This window comes from Haplochromis burtoni, unplaced genomic scaffold, assembly GCF_018398535.1.
Source record: "Haplochromis burtoni strain Fernald_Lab_line unplaced genomic scaffold, NCSU_Asbu1 Contig_236, whole genome shotgun sequence".
Taxonomy (NCBI): Eukaryota; Metazoa; Chordata; class Actinopteri; order Cichliformes; family Cichlidae; genus Haplochromis; species Haplochromis burtoni.
In genome coordinates, this window is record NW_024582597.1 from 801299 (window position 1) to 823377 (window position 22079).

The 22079-nt window shown below is 44.4% G+C and overlaps 4 protein-coding genes across 7 annotated transcripts in view; 2 read left to right on the plus strand and 2 right to left on the minus strand.

Moving 5' to 3' along the window:
- Window positions 1-14968, minus strand: part of frmpd1b (FERM and PDZ domain containing 1b) — a 27034-nt gene extending 12066 nt beyond the window's left edge. For 2 of the 4 annotated variants that reach the window (XM_005937740.3, XM_005937738.3), the window contains exons 1-5: window positions 12016-12287; window positions 5812-5952; window positions 3826-3936; window positions 1666-1838; window positions 322-424 (exon numbers count right to left, since the gene is read on the minus strand). In XM_005937740.3, the coding sequence (XP_005937802.1) occupies window positions 322-424; window positions 1666-1838; window positions 3826-3932 (383 nt within the window). In that variant the 5' untranslated portion in view covers window positions 3933-3936; window positions 5812-5952; window positions 12016-12287. The other 2 variants (XM_042226963.1, XM_042226962.1) reach the window with 2 other exon arrangements.
- On the plus strand, window positions 13290-14525 carry tomm5 (translocase of outer mitochondrial membrane 5 homolog (yeast)). The gene is made up of 2 exons (XM_005937741.3): window positions 13290-13523; window positions 14191-14525. Exons 1-2 carry the CDS (start codon window positions 13403-13405, stop codon window positions 14223-14225), a joined length of 156 nt encoding a protein of 51 aa, XP_005937803.1. The 5' UTR covers window positions 13290-13402; the 3' UTR covers window positions 14226-14525.
- A 204-nt stretch (window positions 14969-15172) lies between the features above and the next one.
- Window positions 15173-17182, plus strand: LOC102294890 (zinc finger and BTB domain-containing protein 5). The gene has a single exon (XM_005937742.2). It carries the CDS (start codon window positions 15173-15175, stop codon window positions 17180-17182), a length of 2010 nt encoding a protein of 669 aa, XP_005937804.1.
- A 194-nt stretch (window positions 17183-17376) lies between these two features.
- On the minus strand, window positions 17377-21427 carry grhpra (glyoxylate reductase/hydroxypyruvate reductase a). The gene is made up of 9 exons (XM_005937744.3): window positions 21211-21427; window positions 20873-21003; window positions 20029-20101; window positions 19828-19944; window positions 19648-19736; window positions 19444-19545; window positions 18288-18423; window positions 18079-18209; window positions 17377-17976 (listed from the first exon to the last, which is right to left on the minus strand). The coding sequence occupies exons 1-9, from the start codon at window positions 21294-21296 to the stop codon at window positions 17855-17857; spliced, it is 987 nt and encodes a 328-aa protein (XP_005937806.1). The 5' UTR covers window positions 21297-21427; the 3' UTR covers window positions 17377-17854.
- Between the last annotated feature and the right edge of the window lie 652 nt (window positions 21428-22079).

The following is a 22079-nucleotide window of genomic DNA, read 5'->3' on the forward strand; positions in this document are numbered from 1 at the left end:
CCAGAATCATGCCAGAAGATTGTGGATTGATACCTAAAGCATCTCGTTGAAGTACAAGTTGCAGAAGGGACATTTAACCAAATATTAGTTGGGCTATATATTTGAGCCTGTGTGGATACCACTGATCCTGTAAATAAATAAATAAATTCGATTTTTTGCACCCAATTCTTGCTTTCAAAAGTCTTTAAAAGCATTAATTCAACCCTGGAAAAAGAAAAGTTCAAATAAAATATTAAAAGCCCCAAATTACCCTGAGATTCATGCCCATGATGAGTGCATGGAAACTTCTGACCACAACTGTAGATAGATGGATCTCCTCACCTTAAGACATTTTCCACCTGCTCTTCACTCAAATCCTCCATCGCTGTATCATTAATCTGCAGCACCTGGTCCCCTGGGAATAGTATCCCATCTGCAGGACTTCCTAAACACACGCATTCCCATCAACACACACACACAGATGCACAAATTCACACAATGAAAAGAGTGAGTGCTTGCATAAAACAAAAAAACCCACAGCTGCGTACGTGGAGACAAAGGGAAACACACACGCACACACACACACACACACACACACACAGAATGACACACGTGCTTGTTCAATATGGCTGACTCAACAGCGTTCGGCTGAGCTCTCCGGGACGTGAAGGGTTACGGTTATTCTGGGTGTCTTCCAGCCCGGCTCGGCTCTGCTTTCTGTAGCTATTTATACTCATTTGTCTTCAGGCAAGCGAGCACGACTGAGGCACAGCAGTTTCAGCTTACTCTAACACACAAGCACGCAGACACGCTGAGCATCTGTGCACGTAAACACATGCTCCCACAAATTTTCACACACCCAGTCTGCCTGGCAAAGCCCCGTCTGTCCCTGATTTGTGACCCACTGAAGGCAAGCCGTACAGCATGGCAAGCTTTTGCACATAAACACACACACCCAAAAGCCAAAGTCCCCTCCTGTTAAGCTTTCATAATAGCGATTCCTCCTCTTCCTCTTTCTACCCTACTTCATCATCCTTCACTTTCCTTCAGCATCTACCAACATGGCCTCTCTGACTATTCCCAATCCCTAAGTGTCACCAACTGTTCATCCCCTCTCTACTTTCTGTACACTTTCACACTCATTACTTTGCTTTCTTTAGCCATGTTTGCACTTTGGTTGTGTATTTCCCTCTGGGTCTTCCTGCTGGCATCTTCTCTCTCAATTAAATCTTGTCTTCTGTTATCACTTCCCTCTCCCTATCTCATTCGTCTCTCCTTTTCCTTGGCAGCAGCTACAGCGCTAGTGGCAGGGTGGGACCCTCCTCACTGCATTTATCAGCTTATTTTACAGGATAGACATAAAGTAATGGATCAGCATCTCTCCCTCTCTCCCCCCTGCACTCTGTCTCTCTTTATCAGTCTCTCTATCCCCCATCAAAGTTGCATAAATGAAAAGTGATTGAATTTAGAAAGGATGAGCAGGTGGCTCTGTTGTTTTCGTGGCTTCTCTGGCACCGTGCCCCGGGGCCTGAATGCCAGGAATGTGTGTGTGCGTGTTATGTGTGTGTGAGAGAGATAGAGAGAGAGTGGTAAAGTGTAAATATGCTTGCTGCATGCAGCGAAAATTGCATAAAGCAGGTGGCAATTTGGTAACGCTGACTCACAGCCACTGCACGGCCGATGTACCTGTGGCGATGTCCCTGACCAGCAGGGGTGCGTTTGTGGTGAGGGTGAAGCCATGTCCAGTGCTGCTGTCCAGGACCGGGTCCCTGGTAATCTGCAATGTCAGCTTGGCCTGGAAGTTCTGATTGGACAGACTGTTGGAGCGCTGCGACCTCCCATCGCCTAGCAACCGCTCTCTGAGGAAGTCAGACAGGGTGATGGGTTATCCAACTGGAGGCGACGACAGCCATGAAGAGATACTATGTATTCAAGCAGTGTATTCAAAGAGGAGAAAGTTTACTTTTTGCTCTTCCAGATCACGTTTCTTATTTGTTCCACAGTGACTGCTGATTAAAACGTAGCACAGAAATCCTGTAAAGCGAACCTTCTCTGCGGTGTCACACAGTATTTCCGGCTCCACAGTTCAGACAGCTTGTATATATTTTAGGCCATATGCAGCCTCTCATTTCACTCACTGTCTGAAGACAACTTATTTTAGCTTCTCTACAGTTAAGTCAACTTTCTTCTGATTGGCTGTTCCTCACAAAAGTGGGATTGCTACACCCACACTTTCTAAAATCGAGTGTTTTGATCATTCAGGTCAGGAATACTCTCTATTTAACCTCTTTATTTGGAAACTTGTCTAAATGAACATTAACCATCATAAGAGGATATATATAACCAAAGATAATGGAAAAGCATGCTAAGTTCACTTTACAGGTGTAAAATAACAGCATTTATTCAAGTCACAATAAATACTGTGGTGTACATTTACCTTGAACCTTTAACCTTGAACATTTTCAAGGCAATGGAAGGTCAAAATGAACCAAAGTGAATCTCAAAATGATATAGAATTCAAGGTGACATGTTGTTGTCTGTTCACTATTATTAAATACACTTAATTTATAACTAATTAGAGAAAAGTATCATATAATCACCTTTCAGAAGCTGTATCTGTTATTAACACTGATTAAATGACACCAACAGATTAACATACATCCTTGGCTTGAATGCACCCTGGAAATAGGTTTACTTTTGAATGAAAAAATGTCTGACGTTTTCACAAAGGCACATCAGACATTGACACTTTTATTGAATCGGTTTAGGTTTTGGTGTGATCTGTGCGTTTTACAACCTCAACATGATTAACAAAAACAGGCCGGGAGAATATTGTGAAAGATCATTTGCACCAACTTGATAGATCTTCGCTGTGTTTTGGTAACTAAGACCCCGTCACAGGGCAAAGGTCTCTCTGGCAGGCCTTCAACACCCTCTTTATGCAAAGCTTCAACACAAGTCATATGAGAAGGCTGGGGAGGACTAAAGCAAATAAATATATGAGATCATTTGTTCTGTCAGCTGTTGGATTGCTAAACAAGTTGCAGGCCAGGGTAGTACACAGTTTTTAACTGCAGACTTTCAGTGCATTTGCAGCTCTCTTTATGATTGCATTTAATGTATGCTTGTCGTTTATTTATGATGTGCGATGACAGTGATGACAACTATTTGTGAACCGAAATTCCCCTCGGGGACGATAACGAATATCCTTCTCGCCAGGAATTCCCAGGAGGAAGTTTACTGGGATTTCTCAGCAACGCGTTCATTGCTGAGAATGAGTCTTAGCGGACAGCCAAATATGAAGGATTCTTGAAAACATATTTGTGGTTTGCTGTGGGACAAGTTTGTGTATGAGAGAGGGACAGTCAGGCAGTTCGGGTTTGAATATGTACTTAGCTATGTGGCTCAGTGTGTGGGTGTAGGGAGGAGGTTTGGTTTGTGTTTGTGTCTTAGTGGGTCCATAACAGGTTGAGAAAGGCAGCTTCTTCTTCAGTTTTTGCCTCTTTTTGTTTTTCACGTGCTGTTTACCCTTTTTTTTTTTAGCTATTGCTAACTCACAATGAGTCAGTAAATTTCCTCAGCATACTGAACAAATACACACCTGCACTTCCCACATTTTTCATTTTTGTGTCACTCAAGAATCTGGCACCAGGCTTAGAAGTGCTTAAAGTTCCTCTTCCACTCTTTACACATTGTTTAGTTGTTTTTAGCATATAAGCATATATTTTTTTAAAACTCTGTCATACTCAGTTTCTTCCCATCAAAATCCACCCTCTGAACACCTTTGCACTGATTTCACCACAAAAACATCTTCCCCCTCAGCTCAGACTCCTTTTAATTCCGTACCTGCTAAGTGACTCTCGAGTGCGTCGTATTATTGTCCCCACCACCTGCTGCACCCGACTGGCCCTCCGAGCCGGAGACCTGCTCCTGCATCGCTCCTGCTCCTCCATTTATCTGAAGCGACAAAGAGAGAAAAGTGCATGAACACGCAGAGGAACAGGGAAACGTGGGAGGAAGATGAAAGGATTTGGTTGGAATAAATGAAACTGAGCTCAGAGCTCAGTTCTGTCTTTTTTGGACTGTGCAATCAGTGCGAGAATTGTGCTCCAGCTACATTTGCATCTAGGCCCTTTTTTATATGCACCGCATGCAGCCTGCCTCGAACACTATGAATAATCAGATGTGTGAGCAGAAAGCAAAAAAAAAAAAAAAAGGCTGTGAGAGAAAGGGGTGGAGTTTAGTCAGCATGAGCAGCAAAACATGGCGAAATGACCTGATTCTCAAAAACAACAACAACTGCATCATCACACAATAAAAGGACTCACAAGTATGCCCCAGTATGAACGTTCACAACACCACCACTCTGCAGCTGTACATTTTCTGCTGAGCTTGCCCCTTAAACAAGGCAGTGGTGAGGACATAAAGAGCGATGGAGGGCTCATTTTAACCCTGGGGAGTTCGACTGAACGCAAACCAAATCTCAAGACTTACTACGCCCCTCAAAAGGGTTTTGTTTCTTTCAGCCAATCAATACTCTGCAGCTGGAAGAGGCTTGTAGAGCGCCTGATAATTACTTGACAGCCTTTATTTGCGGCATGAAGGGGAATTAAGTTATGCCGAGTTTTGTTTTCAGCAGATACTCCCTCGTGATATACTTCATCTGCTGTTTGTGGCCATGCTGGGCGGTTTCACCCACTGAAAGAGGGAAAACAAAGGGGAAAATTTGGCAGGGACGGGAAAAGCAGTGACCTAGATCTGATCTGTTTGGCTAACGATGATGAATGCCCTCCTGAAACTTAATGATCCATACCTTGGCCTGGGGGAAACCAATCCAAGTGCTCGGTCTGACCGGCCTTCGGAAATATGGATCAAACTGCTGCATGCCAACAGTTCTGTGAAGAGCTTAAAAGAGGCAGGGCTCTGGCCGTCTGCCACACTTGTTCCTAGCATTTTAAAAACATGCCTGTGTCCAATAAATGAGGAAGGATGAGTCATTAAAGTAGGAATTACCTCACAGTACTTCTGAGTTATGGTAAAAACAATGCATGTTGTGCTGTAAACGGTAGATATTAAGCACTACTACTGTGTGTAAAAGTACATCTATGGGATAGAATTTGTCTTTTTCTTCACATTCACCCACCTCTGCTTCAGTGTCTCTGCTGAATGGAGGCCAGCGCTGACTAGCCCTCCTTAATGGTAGTAAAACATGCAGTGTAGGTTTGTCCTTTAAGAGGATTAGAGGTACTCGCTCTGCACAAGCCCGCACTGGTCAGGGTGTCACTTTAGCACCTCCTGCTTATCCGGATAGAGCCAGATAAACATGGATGAAGAAGACTGAGTGAGAGTAGGTAGTAGACAAATGCACACGAGGAACCAAGTGCACTTAGTATTACATCTGCTCCCCCTTTGATCACTGGAAGAAACATTCACTATGTGTTAAACGTGCAGGTGTATGGATGGGCAAATACGTGCACGTTCAAGTGCTGGGTGAGATGATTCTTCCTCTCTTCTGTCTGTCATTTTCTCCCTCTTTCTCTCACCTTCATTGCCCTTGCAGAGTCAGGTAGTCATCTCCAGTGACAGTCTCTGTGGGCAGCACTTTTTATATACATACTGTACACAACCTAAGCACTGGAGCAACGAGTTTACTATCTTGGCCATCATCAACTGCAGCTCACATTTGCAGCTTTACTAGCAAAGCTAGTCTAGCAGATCCAAGAGGAAATACACTGTGACTGCACTTCCCTCATAGTTCTCGAAAAAAGGAGAGAAAGCAAACAGCCCGGTGTTTCACATTTTCACTGAAGACTCAGAGAGTGCGTGACTCACCGTGATGTAGCTTGTCTCTTCAAGACTCCGGAACAAACATACCCCCTCGCCCTCTGAGACATCAGCTCTGGGTAGGTTGAAAAGAGGTGGAGAGGGGTTGTTGCGATCATCAGGGCCGATGCCAATCTGGAGCTACACCACCTGTGCAGAGCAGAACACTATCAGGAAAACCTGTCAAAACACATCCACGTGACAAGTTTATAATTAGAATGAAGCAGGAAACAACCGGTTTCTGGGACTGATTAACCTCTATTAGCTCAATTTTTAACCTGTTCATTAAAAGAAAGTGAATTCTACTCAAGTAGTCAGTATACTTTCCTGTTAACGCATAAGTGTGTCAGGCAAAGCAGATGTGAGCATGAAACAAGTATCTGGTTGTGGTTTTCCAAAAAGGCTCCTCCTCTAGTCCCAGAGGCTCTCTCGCTCTCACCCACTGACTTTCTCTGCTCCTCCACAGCCTCAAAAGCTCATGGCGATGGAGAGAGGAGGCACTCCATCTCCGTCTGGTTGTCTAAATTAAAATTTCATACAGCCCAGTTCAGTTAACAGTTCAGTTAACTGGGTGTGCTCTAAAAGCAGAGAGGACAGCCTGTGAATCCCGATGAGCTGGAGAGAGAACCACTGCCAGGCAAACAGCGATCTTGGCCGATATTAAAAGGGGACAAGTCTTTCATGTGAACATCAGGGCAGATATGTTGGAAACTTAAGCCAGACTCTGGTTTTCAGTGGAAATGAAGGGCTTTGATGTGTACAAGGAGAAATTTGAATTAGGAGAAAACACTGGATAAACATTCTTGCTCTCATCTAAGGAAACCACTTTATTCTGCACTTGAATGTTGATCTATGATGTAAACGCTCATTCTTTGTTGCTTTTTTCTACAAGAGGGAGCAGAAATCAAGGAGCTGATAGTCCCATCATGTAGCTCCTCCATCGGGCCCTGTGTCCCACACACAGAGCTCTTTCACGAGGCCCATGTGTCCCTCAGACAAGGCAGAGGAGGACCTGGACCCACACAGACTGCAGGGCACATGAATAATGCATGGGGCTAATGCAGCTAGCTCAGCCTCCAACCGCCTCCTTCTGCCACTTTGCCAACACAGGCCAGGAGAAGAAGAGTGAGCGCAGAAGGAGAGAGGGCGAATGGGGGTTGGAAGCAGGGGGAGAAAGGAGCGCGGGGGGGTGGCTCTAAGGGGGCTGAGAAAAGGGGCAGGGATACAGAAAGAGAATTGGTCAGGGCAAAGAAAAGAAAGAAAGGACAGGATATTGAAGAGGGAAAAGAAAAGGGGGAGAGTTTTTTAAAAGGGTGAAGAGGGCAGCACCAAAAGAAATGAGAGAAAGCTGCTGGAGAGGACGGGGAAATAAAGAAGAAAAAGTGGAAGGTGACAGAGTCCGTTCATCAGGAGGAGCGGGCGAAAGGGTGGTCAAGTGAAGGCGAGGTTTTTTACCACCGTTTGAGAGCAAACAGTGAGACAGAAGGAGCTGTTAACAAACAGATAGACAACACTCAGACCTGTAGCGTTGGTAGAACCCTCCTCTCTGACTGTGAGAGATCGCTTCAGTTTTCTCAATATGTGCCAGCATCTTCATTTTATCCAAACCCAGCACAGTGGAAGACGGTGACGGGTCTGCTCCTTAATCTCTCTCTGAATCAATAGTGAATCTTAAATGCCATCCTGCACTGTCACGTCCTGAAATCCCCGAGCTCACCATGCAAACAACTCATCAGTAAGCCTCAGAGCCTGCCTGGCCTTTCACTCAGTCTCCCTCCTCTTTTTTCCCTTCACCTTCTCACCCCTACACCAGCCTTCACTTTACATGGCGAACGTAGAAGAATGCTGTTAGGTAATAAAGTCTGTCTTCCCTCTTTTTTTCTCTCTCTCTTTTGTCTGTGTCTGATTTCTCTAAGACAATCCCTCCCCCGTCTGCTCATTTTCCTCACACAATGTCTCTCTGTCGCTGACAAAACAGCCAGTTATTTAATCCCAGTTTGAGGACGCATGCAGTTCATAGAATTGGGCTTCTGGACTCTATCCTCAGGGGGCTGAGAGGTGGTACTGAACGGGCAGTTCCTGTGCAGTCAGCTGAAGAGAAAATGGTTTTAAGCCCAATTAGCACTGCTGGGCTAAACCACGTCAGTACAGAAAAACCTGAACGTGGCACAGAGAAGTCGCATCAGGGCATGAATCCACTGACTCGACAACAGATTTTATTTAGAAAGGACCGGTTGGGTGTTTTGGACATCTTGTTCCCAATCTGTCCCGTGCACAAATACGCACCCCAACCCCCTTCCCAAGCTGAGCACGACACGCCGAATACAGCTGCACCGCATGAGGTGCAGGACAGCGGCAGCAGGGGTTGGTTCAGCAACTCCACATTTCATTTTAGCTCACAGTTGTTGCCAATAAAGTTGGACACAGACTTCAGGGAACATTCAGTCCAACAGCAGCACGCTTGGCAGAAAATACTGCGTGTTTCAATACTTGGAGGACTGGAGGAGGTGGTGGTGGTGGTGTTTGGGGGGGGGGGATTTAATGTGAGACAGCTGAAATGATTCAGATTTCATAAATGCAAAGTTGTAAACGTGAAGAACAACAAGCAGAGCAGACAACACAACCCCCCAGAGTCAGTCAGAGTGCAGGATTTGTTCTTTGTCTTTCACTTAGTGCAACAAGATACTTTACTCATACTGAAGGACTTTAAAAATAAAGTAAATACATGCTTGACTGCATATATAAGGTGGGGAAACACTCACAATGTGTTCTTAGAAAGCCAAAAAAAAGTTGACTATTTCATTAAATTTGCTAATGAATGTCTAAATAAAAAGACACTTTTGAGTGTTCACTGTAGCTCTATGCGTGTAAGTAAGGAACTGTAAGTCGCTTCGTGTAAGAAGCTCAATATGTGGATGTTGTATAACCACAGAACTTAAAATGGACCGTGTCTAAAATAATGTTCAACTTTGGTTAAAGTAATTAAAAAGCGACTCCATGATGAACCATCAGATGCTTTTCATTAACTCTTTTCTCCATAAAGACGACATTTGACGACCTTCCCCGCACCCTTAATGACAGCTTTTGACACCTCAGTATATATCAATAAAGCTGTGGTTTGACTGCCATTAGGACAGTTTCCGGCCTTTTCCGAGGTTAGCTGCAGAGGTAGAGACCACCCTCACTAATTTCTGATACACACCCAGTAAATTTTCTTCTATAAGCAGGCCTGAAATATGACAGAAGCTGCTCAGTTCAGAAAAGCGTTTCAAGTGTTGCTCTTAATAGACTTTCAGGGGGTAAAGAGTTAAAGCGTGTGTATTTATATGGTATTACACATACATACATAGATTGGAAGAGGTTTTTGGAGGTGCTTTAATATCCAGTAAAAGGATACAAAGTAGCAGGAGGCAGAGATCAAACCACCAAACCTGTGAGACGCCCCTACATAGTCTTGTATTTTTAGCCAGATTGGCTGTGGCTCCGTGGGCACCATGATGTGTATGTCTACAAATATTACCACAGAATTTGGTGGAGACTCTTGAGGCACATGGATGATGAATCCAGCTGACTCTGGAGAATCTCTGACTTTTTGTTTAGTGCTACCATGAGGCTGATGCTTTCTTGTGCCCATTAAATATTTAGATTCAACATCCACTAAGCATGCCAGCATAAAATGCTGTACAAAATTTCTAGGTGATGGTCTGCCATAGAATTAACTAGAAACATCACCAAAGCTAGCTGTAGGGGTTTTTGTTGACTTTCTATTGGTGGAGGTTGCTTGTTTTCCTTATATGATGCGGCATGTGGCAGTGGTCCATGCTATGCAATTGCAAAAAATAAGAAGGAATAAAATCACTGATAAGGTTGATTTTAAAAGGAACAGCTTGTTTGCTTGTTTAACTTCACGGCATGTTGTGTTTTGCTGGTTGTTTGTTACTGCAACCTGTCTTCCAGACATAATCCCATCTTCTGTTTCTCATTCCGTCTGTCAGCTCATTCCATTAGCATTATGGAGACCGAGCTCACCGTGCACCGCTTGTTTCATTCCCCCTTTCATCAGCGACCTGGCAAGGCTTGAGCTCCCCTGTGCACTATTAAATAATGGGTACGTTGTGTTGTGTCACAGATCTATATCAATGGTTCTCATGGTTCTAAAGAGAAGGAAACATGCAGACAGACATAAAAAGAGAGGAGATGTCTGATGTCTGAGGAAAGCTTTTGGATATACCAGGGTGATAGATGTAGCAAGTCTGGAATTTCTGCAACACTTTTTTTCTTTTGCTGTCTGAGTCAATTTCCTTCAAGTCTGTGATCCTTAAGAGGAACACAATACAAGTCTTATCTTTAAGTAAAAGCAATAAGAGTTCAGTCTGTTTGCTACAAGCTATAATAATGCCCGGGTTCTGTAATAACGCAGATACAGCAGGCTTTCAATATTTCATATCACAGCTAAGAACAGAAAACCTGATTATTAGGAGCCGATGATTTGCTTGGGCTTTTAAGGAAAATTCTTTTCATTCTCAAAGTCTTTTGCTATATGTTCACAGAAAAGGGGGGTTGGCCTACATTAAGATACCACTGCCAGTCAGTGGTGGCATCACCAGAGAGCTGTCACATGAATGAGGTCACGTCTCCTGTTTCCTCTGGCGACAGCTCCAGGAAGAAACAGGTGTAAAATACTCAATAATAAACCCATGTTGCATGGATATAGTCCTTCATATATCCACCAGAAACAGCCTCTACAATCACATTAGGCAACCCGTGACTACTAATTAGCGGAAATCTTCCTCTTTATAATAACATGAACTGAAGATGAATTCTTCAGCAGGTCGTACTGGTCAGCGTATTGGGAGCAGGAGCAGCAAAACACCAGCTCAGCAGCAGCACAGTCTGCCCCGGAGACATGGAGCTGAGACTAAAGATGAAGAGAGGGGGAGAGGATGGTAGACTGGCTCTGGTTAAGTGGGGCAGAGGAGCAGTCAGCAGAGAAGATCGAGGATAATGCAGCCAGGCATCAAGTCTTTCCTGATGTGCAAGTTCTCCCCGTCGCTTTTCTTCTCTGGCGGAGTGACCTCAGAGCAGCAATTCCCATCACATGCTTCAGCATACATCCCTGAGTCATAGCACAAAGCCTGCAGCGCTGGCAGGAGCGCAGGCGACGTGCTCACATGTATACACGCTAAGTGAAAGCAGCTTTATGTTTAGGATCCGCCAAAACGCCATACGGACCGCAAACAGAAGCATGAAAAGAAGATATAAATGAAAAGATAGCAATGAGTGGAAGCTACATTACTACACACGTCTGGGTCGCAACAAAGCGGTCACATTAAATCACGCCATGCGTTAAACGGAGGGCCCCAGAACAAGCGAAACGCATTGTTCCGGTCTAGTTATGTTGCGCTTGTCATGCCCGACACGGCACGGGAGCGTGAGAGAGAGATAGAGCAGGGAGAGAGGTGCATGGCCAAAGGACACGAGCGAAGGAAAAATCGGAAGAGACGATTGTCTCAGGCTGGCTGCACATCGCCTACGCCCATTCATAGTGTGCGTGTTTTACTACCCAGACTCCTGGCATCCCCCCCCCCTCCTCTGATCAGCCAGGATTTCGTCCGTGCATTTCCCATCTGTAGCTAGTGACGGTGATTTCACTGCGCACACGACAGCGTGGATTTCCAATACCGATGCATAACACATGCGTTTGAGAATATGGTGAATTATAGACCGAGCACTATTTTGTTGAGATTTTGCTATAACTGTATATTATATTGTGTTGATATAATATTAATATACTGGGGGTTGTGAGATTTAACCTCAGCGCCTCTCTCACAAACCCATCATGAATGCCCCTAAAAGCATCGATATCTGCCATCTCACAGGCCAGACACTAACTTTGATCAGCCATGCCCCTCAATCCAGGGGGCTAAACAAAGAGAGAAGAAGAAGAAGAAACGTCACTCTTTTGTTGTTTCCCTTACAGCGTAATCTTAATCGGATTTAAATCTCCGCCACCTCCGTCAAATATAGGGTCCCGGGTGTAGCCCGCGGGTGATGGGAAAGTGACCACGAGTTAAATTATTCATATTCAGATGATAATCGGTGCAAATGGCAGGGCTGTCTGAACGCAAGGTGCCGGTCGGCGCCTGCGTAACCAGCCGGGCGCTCCTGTCCTTCATCAGACAGCAAACGCCGCGAAATAAGTAAAGGACTCACCTCGTGGTTGATCGGGAGACCGGGAGTCTAAGGAGGGGGGGATTGGTGGTTAGGCTTCCCCCCTCTTTTCTACTAAAAGACGAGAGATTTTATACGAGACGAAATCCGTTTCTCGAAAATATCCTCCCGCGCCAGATGATGATGGTGATGTGGTGTGCAGGGGGTTTGGCTAAAAGCTGGATGCTGTCATCGTACTGGGACTGCTCCCTGCCTAATCCTCGGCCCTGAGCTCAGAAATAACCCACCCCCTCTCTCTGCTCGTCTCTCTCTCTCGCTCTCTCTCTCTCGCTTTCTCTCCTTCTCCACCCCCTCGCTGCCTCCATCGCTGTCTGTCCGGGAGGACCCCCCCCCCACCCGATCATCCCACCCCTTCTCCACAAGGTCAGTTAGTTACAGCAAATGAGTTATTATAGTCATTGTAGTCAGTAAGGATTCATTTGGGCGTTTCTGATAAGTTCTTCGGTTAGTATGTTAAGTGAAGAAGTTATAGAGCAAATCAAAACCATAAAATTAGATTTACTGTCAAATAAATCAACATATAATAATAATAATAATAATAATAATAATAATAATAATAATAATAATAATAATATTGTGTGTGTGTGTGTGTGTGTGTGTGTGTGTGTGTGTGTGTGTGTGTGTGTGTTGAAATAATCTTAATTTTAGAAGCAGCCCACACGCACAGATAGACTGCTGTGCTATACAGGAAATTTACCAGGGGCCCCAGACGGCCGGGTTCCCAAAGGGTTCCCGATTTATTGTAAGCTATTTCAGCTGGCCTCAGGTAATTTAGTTAATTACAACTTTGCCTGGCATCTGCACCCCTCATTCACATAATCACTCAGTTAAATAACAATGGTCCCAAAGCGGACACTCTCAAAAAGATCTATGCACTTCCTAAATTAAATGTTTTTAAAGCTAATCACCGAAAAACAGGGTCAAATTGACCCTTGTGGACCACACCCCGAGGAACCAACATTATTATTATTATTATTAGTTTCTTTTCTTAACATAATTCTATTATGTTTTAGCAGAAAGACAATTTCCTGAGGAGTATTAATTCTTCTGCATTACACTGGATAAGACTATTTTAAGTATCCAGCAGAGCATACATAAGAATAATATAATAAATAAAACATAATTAGAAATAACTAAAATAACTAAACTATTCAAATTTTAACTAAATATACGATAAAACTGCCAACGTCTAATAAAGGCGCCACTATACACGTTCGCGTTCTGATTCCTTTGTATAGTTTGTCCCTATGTAGGCACCGTATTTCGTCGTAATTTCCGGTGTTGCGTATTTCCGGTTTAGCTAATTCGTCCATGCGCCTGAAACGGTGAATTTTTCAGGCGAACCAGACCGAGTAGAATTACAGCAGCAATGTTTAAACTGGAAGGGCTGGGACCCAAAATGGACCCGGAGGAGATGAAGAAGAAAATGCGACAAGATGTCATCTTGTCTTTACGAAACTTCCTTATTTACGTCGCTCTGCTTAGAGCCAGTGAGTAGCGTCAGATGACATTGAAAGCTGAGTAGACCGCTCACGGGTATCTAATGCAGCTCATTATCAGTAAACTGTGTCATTTGCTCACCTTCTCTTTGTAATAATCATGCATGTGAAGTAACCCGAGCACATCAAAATGTTGCCACAATCAGGTATATTATGTTGTGGTTTACAGTATTTATAAATCACATACACCTCACGTGCCAGGGAGTACTGAGCTTGATACACAGTACTGTGGAAAAGTGTAGGGTCATCATTTATTCTTTATGTATTGCTAGGCAAATGGGGGAAATTGTGCAGTGATTTAACGAAACATACATAGAAACGGGGTATATAACAGAAAAACACAGTTAGTTCAATTCTAATGAGTTTGAAAGCCTCCACCGTGTTTTACAGATGACACTTGTGTAGCTCCTGACCTCCTCTGTAAATACTGACAATGATTTGAACACAAAATGCCAAATTTGGATTAGTCACTCAATACTTGTGCACAGTACTGTATATGTTAGTGTTGGTGCGTGCTTCTGTCTTTCCTGTTCTCTTCCTATAAGAATTTGTTTACCTGTAGCAGGTAAGACGGTGTCTGTTCATCTGTACCTGAGAGCTGTGTATCTATTTGGACTGGTGCTGGTGGAGCTAATATGACGTTTGTCTGTGTTTACAGCGCCGTATGTGTTAAAGAAGCTGGACAGCATATGAGCGGAGCAGCTCGTCTCCTCCTCCTCCATCCATTCACAGAGAGCTGATTGCATCAGAGACGGCATGGATGTCCAGAAGCAGACTGCTGGTTCCATTACAAAATCACAGCGGAAAATTACCAGCGTTTGTCCATCACTGCAGTGGAGAAACCGGCTCACACACATTCAGTTTTGTTTCACTTTGTAAACTTTTTTCTTTTTTTTAACTATTATTATTAAAACACATTGTCACTCTTTGTTTATACATGTTTTGTCTTTAATAGTTTCTTCCAGATGTCATAATAAAGTCAATCCATGTTTATGTTGCCAGTGTAAAAGTGTTTCTTCAGCAACTAATATTTGAGAGATATACTTAATACACAGCACGTATTAGTAGCACTAATATGTATGTAGTATAAAACTATAGGTAATATACAACTATTTCTGGCTCTCTGAAGATAAATTATTGCTGTATTGTTGCTACGATTTAAAAACAAATTTGTGATCAAATATTTTGGCTGGTTTGTGCCCGCACTTCCTATATCGTACCATGTGGGGGCGCTGCTACGTAAGTCTGCGGACTAGTGAGACTGCAAGTGATGGAGGCGTCAGCAATGGACGCTAAACCGGGCTATTGTGTGTGAGCTGTGTGGCTTACCAATCGCGTAAGGGTGATCACGCCTGCAGTTTGAGGTTCGTTTTGGTGAGGAGAGCATCAGCTGTGCGCACGCGGGATCCTCCGCGTTCCTCCGTGTTACCGTACGTTGGACCAGGCCCGCCCATACTCCAGAGCATCTCTAGAAAAGCCGGTGAATCAGACAATAACGCCGCTAAACACTGGAGCTGTGCTCCAAGAGGCTGTTCGCAGCGGATGAGATAAGCTCGGTTTCTTATCGATCGACCGGCCCGATGGATTCTCGATGATAATCTGATATCCTTTGTGTTTAATAACCAGCTCCATTGGCCGTGATGAACTTTCCAAGTCACTTCCAGCATATTTTCAAGCAGCTCAACCACCAGCGCCTCCAAGCTCAGCTGTGTGACTGTGTAGTGGTGGTTGGAGGTCAGACCTTTCAGGCTCACCGCTCCATCCTGGCAGCATGCAGTTCTCACTTCAGGGCTCTCCTCACCTCCAGCGACACTGCAGATGAGGCTGGAGGTTCAGGGGCTGACAGGTGTCGAGATGGTCCCAATGTGATAGAGCTCGATCCGGAGGTGGTGACCCCAGAGTCTTTCTCCACCCTGCTCGATATGATTTACACCTCCACTCTGTCCCTAGGGACCTCCAATGTGATGGATGTGTTACTGGCGGCATCGCACCTGCACCTCAACGCCGTGGTCAAGGCCTGCAAGATACACCTGTCCAGGAAAAACTTCCCTGCCTCTGCGCCTAAAGGTTGGAGATCTGTGCAGCAGCAGGAGCAGGAAAGTCCATCTTCCCAGGTAGCAGGCAGTTCACAGCAACGGGTCAGATCAGGCCTGGAAGAGGACCTCGATAAAGAGGAAATGGGAGAGGAGGTGAGTCAGTCTGGTGGGGATGAAGACTGTGTGGTGATAGTGGGGCATAAGAGAAAGCTGCATGAGGACAGGCTCAGTGACAAGAAGAGAACCTGCAGACTTCCTGGAGAAAACTATAAGGAGTGTTCGCCTATTGTTACCAGGAGCTGTGTGAGCCATGAGGAGAGAGGAGAAGCTCCGTTGTTTTCAGGTTGCCTGCAGATCACTGACACACTCTGGGAAAACCAAGGTGATGATGAGGAGAAGAAGTACAAAGCACCCAAAGGAGAATTAGAGGAAATCCAGCTGCCGAGCCAGTCGGATAGCAGCATAGCAGGTGTGTGGGAGAAGGGTGAACATACAGATGGAGACAGTGTGGTCAAGGTAAAGGTGGGAGAGGAAGAGGGAGACAAACCTCAGATGGCAGTGATTGAGGTGAAAAAAGAAAATCTAAGCTCCTATTCTCCAGATTTGTTAACCAGTAATTCTCCTCCGTCTCCACTGGAAGCCTGCACAGATAATTTGAATGCACAATTCAGTGGCGAGAAGATGGTTGCAGCCAGCCCAGCAACATGTAATGTTGGCTCTTTACAGTCAGAGCTGTGCACAGATCTTCGCACCGAGGAGCAGGGAGAAACTGGAGATTTGGATGAGGACTCGGCAGATGGTGAGGGCCTGGACAGCCTGTCAGACCTGGCCTTTTCCTGCTTCCTCAATCCCGGCACTGAAAGTGTCATGGGAGCTCTGGAAGAAGATGACAGTCTAGCCAGCCTCACAGCTGCTGCCACAGCTGCTGCCGCCGCCGCCAGCGAGGCTCCTCCAGCTCTGGTAGATGCAGGTGAGCAGGATCAAAAGTCAGACGAGGCAAACACCTCTACTGCTCAGTCTTCAGACTCTTCATCTTCACTTATCTTTCCGGTCACCTCGGTCCCCTTGCAGCAGCTTCTCCCAACTCAGAGTCCAGGATTTAGTGACACCATCATCCTCCAGCCCACCCAGAGCTCTCTAACAGGGTTCCTGAGCACCGTCAGATCACCACTCAGTGCGGGAGCCCCTGTCGTCCAACCCTCGAGGGCAGGGAAAAGCTCAGGAGCAACAACCTTCCGTCGAATCGCCCCCAAAACGCAACCTGGATCAGAAGCCGGCACAGAGCTTTCCCATGGCTCTGGGGGGGACGTCGCCGATCGGCCACCTCTGACAAGAGCTTCAGAGGATGTTCTCTCCAAGTGCAAGAAAGCAGCTGCTGAGGACCATGTGCTACTGGTGGAAGGGGAGAAAAAATATGCCTGCAAAATCTGCTGTAAAACCTTCATGAACTTGACTGACTGCAAGAAGCATATTCGTGTCCACACAGGAGAAAAGCCCTACCCCTGTCCCAAGTGTGGCAAGCGCTTCAGCCAGTCCTCCCACCTGTATAAGCACTCGAAGAACACCTGCTTAAACTGGAAAGATGACCAGTCTTTGGCAGGCACTTTGCTCTAAATATGGACTGTTATTTATTACTATTTAATTAAATTAAGTCTATAAAATGTATCCAAACTGATGCAAATGCACTGATGATGGTTTAAATTGCTGCTGTGCTACAAAGTTAATGAGAATAAATGATTCATTTGGTCTTTTTTATAGATCACTAATCTATTTTTTAACATGAGATAATACAAAATTACACACTTTTGTGCATGAAACTTGGCTTTTTATTCTTCAGAAAAATCATATTTCATTACAAAAACTGGAGTGTTATGCTGTTTCAGTAACGGGAGACATGAAGTATTAGCAGAGAAAGTGCAGATAAGTAAGTTCATCATGGTAAATATTGCATTTTAAAATGGGGGAGATGAGTTTTAAGAATACATTATAGTGTATTTTGAGAAGTTTTAGGGTTAACAAGGGCCGATGGTTTGTTATTTAGGCCATTAAGTACTTGAATATATTTCACAAAAATGCACCGATCATTTCCTTCCTCAAAAATGCACAATGAATATAACAAGTGCTATCGGTGTCAAAAATGACAGATTAAAGTGAAACTATGAAGCCAACACTGATCATGTCGCCGACCGTGACTGAACTACATTCTTACTATTCTTTTCATCCACATCACTTCATTATTGTTTTCTGCTGTCAGCAGAAGAGGCACAGCGGCTCACTTTGAGGCTCTTAGAGGGTGAGTTCACTGGGCATGTCTGTGCCCTGCAGACCACCCAGCAGGTTTTGCGCTGCCAACGCCGACATGACGCCTCTCGTGGAGTAGGTGGCACTGCCAATGTGAGGTAACACCACTGCATGGGATAAAAACAGGACAGAAAATATTTTTTAAACAGTAAATTAAACATTAGAGGTCAGAAGCAGACATCTACGCGGGGAACAAGCTTTCTGCTCACCGCAGTTCTTTAGCGTGAGAAGCTGGTGGTTTGTTGGAAGTGGCTCAGGTGTTGTGACATCCAGTCCAGCTGCGGCTATCTGTCCACTGCTCAGTGCCTCATATAGATGCTCCTGATTCACCACAGCCCCCCTAAATCAAATAATTCACTGTATGATGATGGGGATTTATTGTTATTAAAAAAGTACAAAAAAAAAAAAGAAAAAGTACCTGCTAGTATTGATGAAGACTGCGGTGGGTTTCATCTTGCTGAAGAAACTCTTGTCGCACATGCCCTGGGTTTCTGGTGTCAGGGAGCAGGAAACAACAATGAAGTCGCTCTCAGACACAAGTGTGTCCAGGGGAACTGATCAACAGAAGAGGTGACACAGGACAAACACGTAGATTAACAATCAATAAAATATCCACTATGAAACTATGAAGCCAACACTGATCATGTACCCGACCGTGACTTATTCTTTTCATCCACATCACTTCATTATTGTTTTGAATGAACGTCTTTCCCAAAACCCAGTTTGTTGGAATATAAATGTGAATGTACTCCTCCAAAAATTGTTATGTACAATGTAAATAAGGATATAAAGCAATTTAAGCCCTATATGAGAACACGCATCCTGTTTGTTGTAAAGTGTTTGCTTCCAGTGCCAGCATCGCCTTTAAAAGGAGAGGAACAAAAGGCCTGACTGGGTATAAAAAAAGAGGATGTGAGTAAAACTGAGACAGAGAGGTTCAGCACTCTGTAAACACTACACACAAAACATTAAAAGTACAATAATCACGTCTGCTTCACAAAACAAGGGACAAGGCTGTGTCTGTGATCTCTGGGCCCTTGGGCAGCGCTGCATTTATCACAGACAGAAATCTGCAGTAAAAGTAAATATGTTACACTTATTGTCACATCTAAAGATGATGGAAATACCAAGGCTTGTGGGTGTATTAGTGATGATGTAAGATGGTGTTATCCTAATTTATTTAATCCCTTCAGCAACTTGAGAGTACTGTGATTTGATCTTTATTTTTCTATTCTACTCTATTCCATCTATCCATCCATTAAATCTACCACGTATTAAATCTACATCATTAATTGCCAGGAATAAAACCTTTGGACAGGCCTTGTGTGTAAATTTGCACAAGAGCTCAGATGCCATCTTCACTGTAGTTTCTTTGTTTCAATCCAGCCATTTACAGTTAAATGTGGGGTTTAACTGATGTGCAACACATTGCATTCTGTATAATTCACATTTTGTGTCCACATGCCTTTGGAAACAGGGTTAAATTAGGTTTACAACTACTGCCCTCCCCTTTCTACCTTGCTGTGCTTTATCATCCCCCTCTCGCTGTGTGCATTTCTCTATTCATTCCTTACCAAACTCTCCGTTCACTTCAGCAGCGTGCGGCTTGGCTGTTCTCCCAGAGTATAGAAGTCTCTTTACTCCGAATGGCATGAGTCTCTGAGCTATGGCCATGCCTGCACACGAACACAAGCAGTTATTCAACTACCATCAAGTCTTAAATGCTAGGAGGAAAATCTGATCAGACTTTGCAAATTAGATATGGTTATAAAGTCAACCTATGCGTCCCAGTCCAATGACTCCTACAGTGCTGCCAGAAAGACCGTAACCACACAGCCAGAGAGGTTTCCATGAGCTCCAGCCACCACTTACGGGAAGAAAAAGTGTGATCACTGTATAACTAATATCAGCAATTTGAGCTGAACGGTTAGAGAAACAACCGTTGAGGTGAGACTGACTTTTTCACCTCCTCCACTCCCTCTGGTAATCTGCGAGCGGTGGCCAGCAGCAGAGCCACAGTCAGCTCTGCTGTGGCATCAGTCAGGACATCCGGGGTGTATCCAACACGAATACCACTGTTGAAAACAAAACATAGGTATAACTGAGGAGGCATATAGTGTGTCCTGTTATTGGTTAAAAGTGAAGTTCAGTTGGTTCACCGTTTTTTGATCTCATCGATGGCTAGGTGGTCGAATCCCACAGACAGCGTGCTGATCACTTTCAAGTTCGGCCCTGAAATCAAAGACAAAACAGCTAAGCAGTCACGTAGCTGTCAAATAAATGTAATCAAATCCCGAGGTTAAAAGCAACAAAATGGCCATCTTCATCCAGACAATATAAGCTGGATGATTAACAGTGATTATGGACAGACCTAAGGGGTTCAGGCCTGATAAATAAAGTCACTGTCCCCCCTCAGCAGAATTCTACTGATACACTTGAACTACAGGTTACACTAACTCATGCACATGGTTTAAAGTAGTTTACTGCTTCTGCAGCAGTTGTGGTAACAAAGCATGGCTGAGGTGGCTGAATGGACAGGCCTTTCCAGCTCAGACTTCCAGCAACCCTTTGAAACCAAAAACAGGTGCTTGAGCGGCTAGTTTTAACTTTTTAAACATTTCTCTATGAGTGTACAGTGTATGGTTGTAATCTTGTATAGCGTGTTGGAGTCTAACCCCCCCATGTTAAAGTTGGCCTCCTGTCCATTCCAGTGTACTACAGACCCTGACAGACAGATCCAAATCAGTACTACTACACAGGGTAATCAAGTGCCCCACTTTGTGTGGGAATGCACAGCATTTATATTTCCTGACCCCCACGGTCCCTCAGGGAATGAAAGTTAGGAAAACACACATGAGGTGATTAGCAGAAAGAGGGAGATAGGAAAAACTATTTTTTCTGGTGATAAATATATCAAAAGCATTATTAAAAATCACCCACACTCATACTGTTTATTTAGTCTGCTTAGATCTGGTCACCCTACCACCTGAGGGCAGTGCGTACCTGCAGCCTCCAGGACCTCAGCATCGATCTTGTCCGACAGCAGGCACAGAAGACCGTGAGCCCCCTGAATACCTTTGAGAAGGTCTGCCCTCGGAACAGGCTCATCGGAGTCCCACTGAGACACCTCACACCTGCTTCCAACGAGACACGACAAGAACGAGATGCATGAAGTAGCATGCCATTCAAACATGCAGGCTAGCTTGTGCAAGCAGAGAAAACTTCGAGTAATGGTGTGGCAACAGGAGTGTATAAACATGAATCACAGCGTGCATGAGCCGATCTGCACAACACTGTTAACGACAGCTTGCTGTTCATTCACACACAAAAACACTTCGTACACTCCAGCCGCTGACAGGATCTTCAGCCCCTCTTGCGGGATGCGCCTCGTTATGAAAACCTTCATGAGTTTTCCCGCTGACTGCATCCCACTTTAACGACAGAAAACCTGCACACTCAAGACTGAAACTTGAAGCTTTTAACCTTCAACGTCAGCAGAGCCCGGGCTACTCTCGAGACGCCAGGAAGTAGTCAAACTCGCACCACTGCGCCTGCGTGGTAGGGACTGGGTGCAGATACTTGACTCGCTACTTCTTTTCCCATACAATTCGAATAAAATTTAATGATAGCCATAAAAGACATGTATCCATCTGCCTGTTATCTTATTGGTTAGAGTTCAAAGCCTGCTTCCACGTGTTTTTATTCATTTTTGGGGGTACAATAACAGGATTATCATACAGGAATCCCAGCAAAGGAATGTTTACATCACTCTTCCGATTTTACCCCTTGCCACCTGGCGGGATGAAAATGAAAGGAGTGGACAAAACCATAACAATAAACTGTGGTCGTAAAACGCATGCGCATTGTAATATCAAAGTACACAACTGTAAAGTTTTTTCCCCCGGGGATCCTCATTACAGGCATGTGTATATAAATTCATAATCAAACAGCTTATGTTGGTTAAATGTGCTATAAGCTATAAATAAAATAGACCTGACAATCAACCCAAAAAACTCAGACAATTGTTTTTTTTAAATAATGGATGCTTCAAGTATGTTTTTAGTTTAATAAAAATTAAAGAATTAATTCACACAACTGCATGCTAAAGTTAAAAGACAGAAATGATTCAGGTTAGCTCACTGGGCGAGCAGGCCAGAAGGCAGTGGCCCAGGTTTGAATCAGACCTGTGACCCTTTGCTGTGTCCCCCCC

What these genes read in the sequence shown, in the direction of transcription:
- tomm5 (XM_005937741.3), top strand. Translation starts at nt 13,403, where the DNA reads ATGTTTAAACTGGAAGGGCTGGGACCCAAAATGGACCCGGAGGAGATG. An exon ending in CGTCGCTCTGCTTAGAGCCA is followed by an intron (nt 13,524 to 14,190) that starts GTGAGTAGCGTC and finishes CTGTGTTTACAG; the next exon opens with CGCCGTATGTGTTAAAGAAG.
- grhpra (XM_005937744.3), bottom strand. Translation starts at nt 21,296, where the DNA reads ATGCAGTCAGCGGGAAAACTCATGAAGGTTTTCATAACGAGGCGCATC. An exon ending in TGAAGTGAACGGAGAGTTTG is followed by an intron (nt 18,424 to 19,443) that starts GTAAGGAATGAA and finishes TCTGTTGATCAG; the next exon opens with TTCCCCTGGACACACTTGTG. An exon ending in TCTCACGCTAAAGAACTGCG is followed by an intron (nt 17,977 to 18,078) that starts GTGAGCAGAAAG and finishes TATCCCATGCAG; the next exon opens with TGGTGTTACCTCACATTGGC.
- LOC102294890 (XM_005937742.2), top strand. Translation starts at nt 15,173, where the DNA reads ATGAACTTTCCAAGTCACTTCCAGCATATTTTCAAGCAGCTCAACCAC.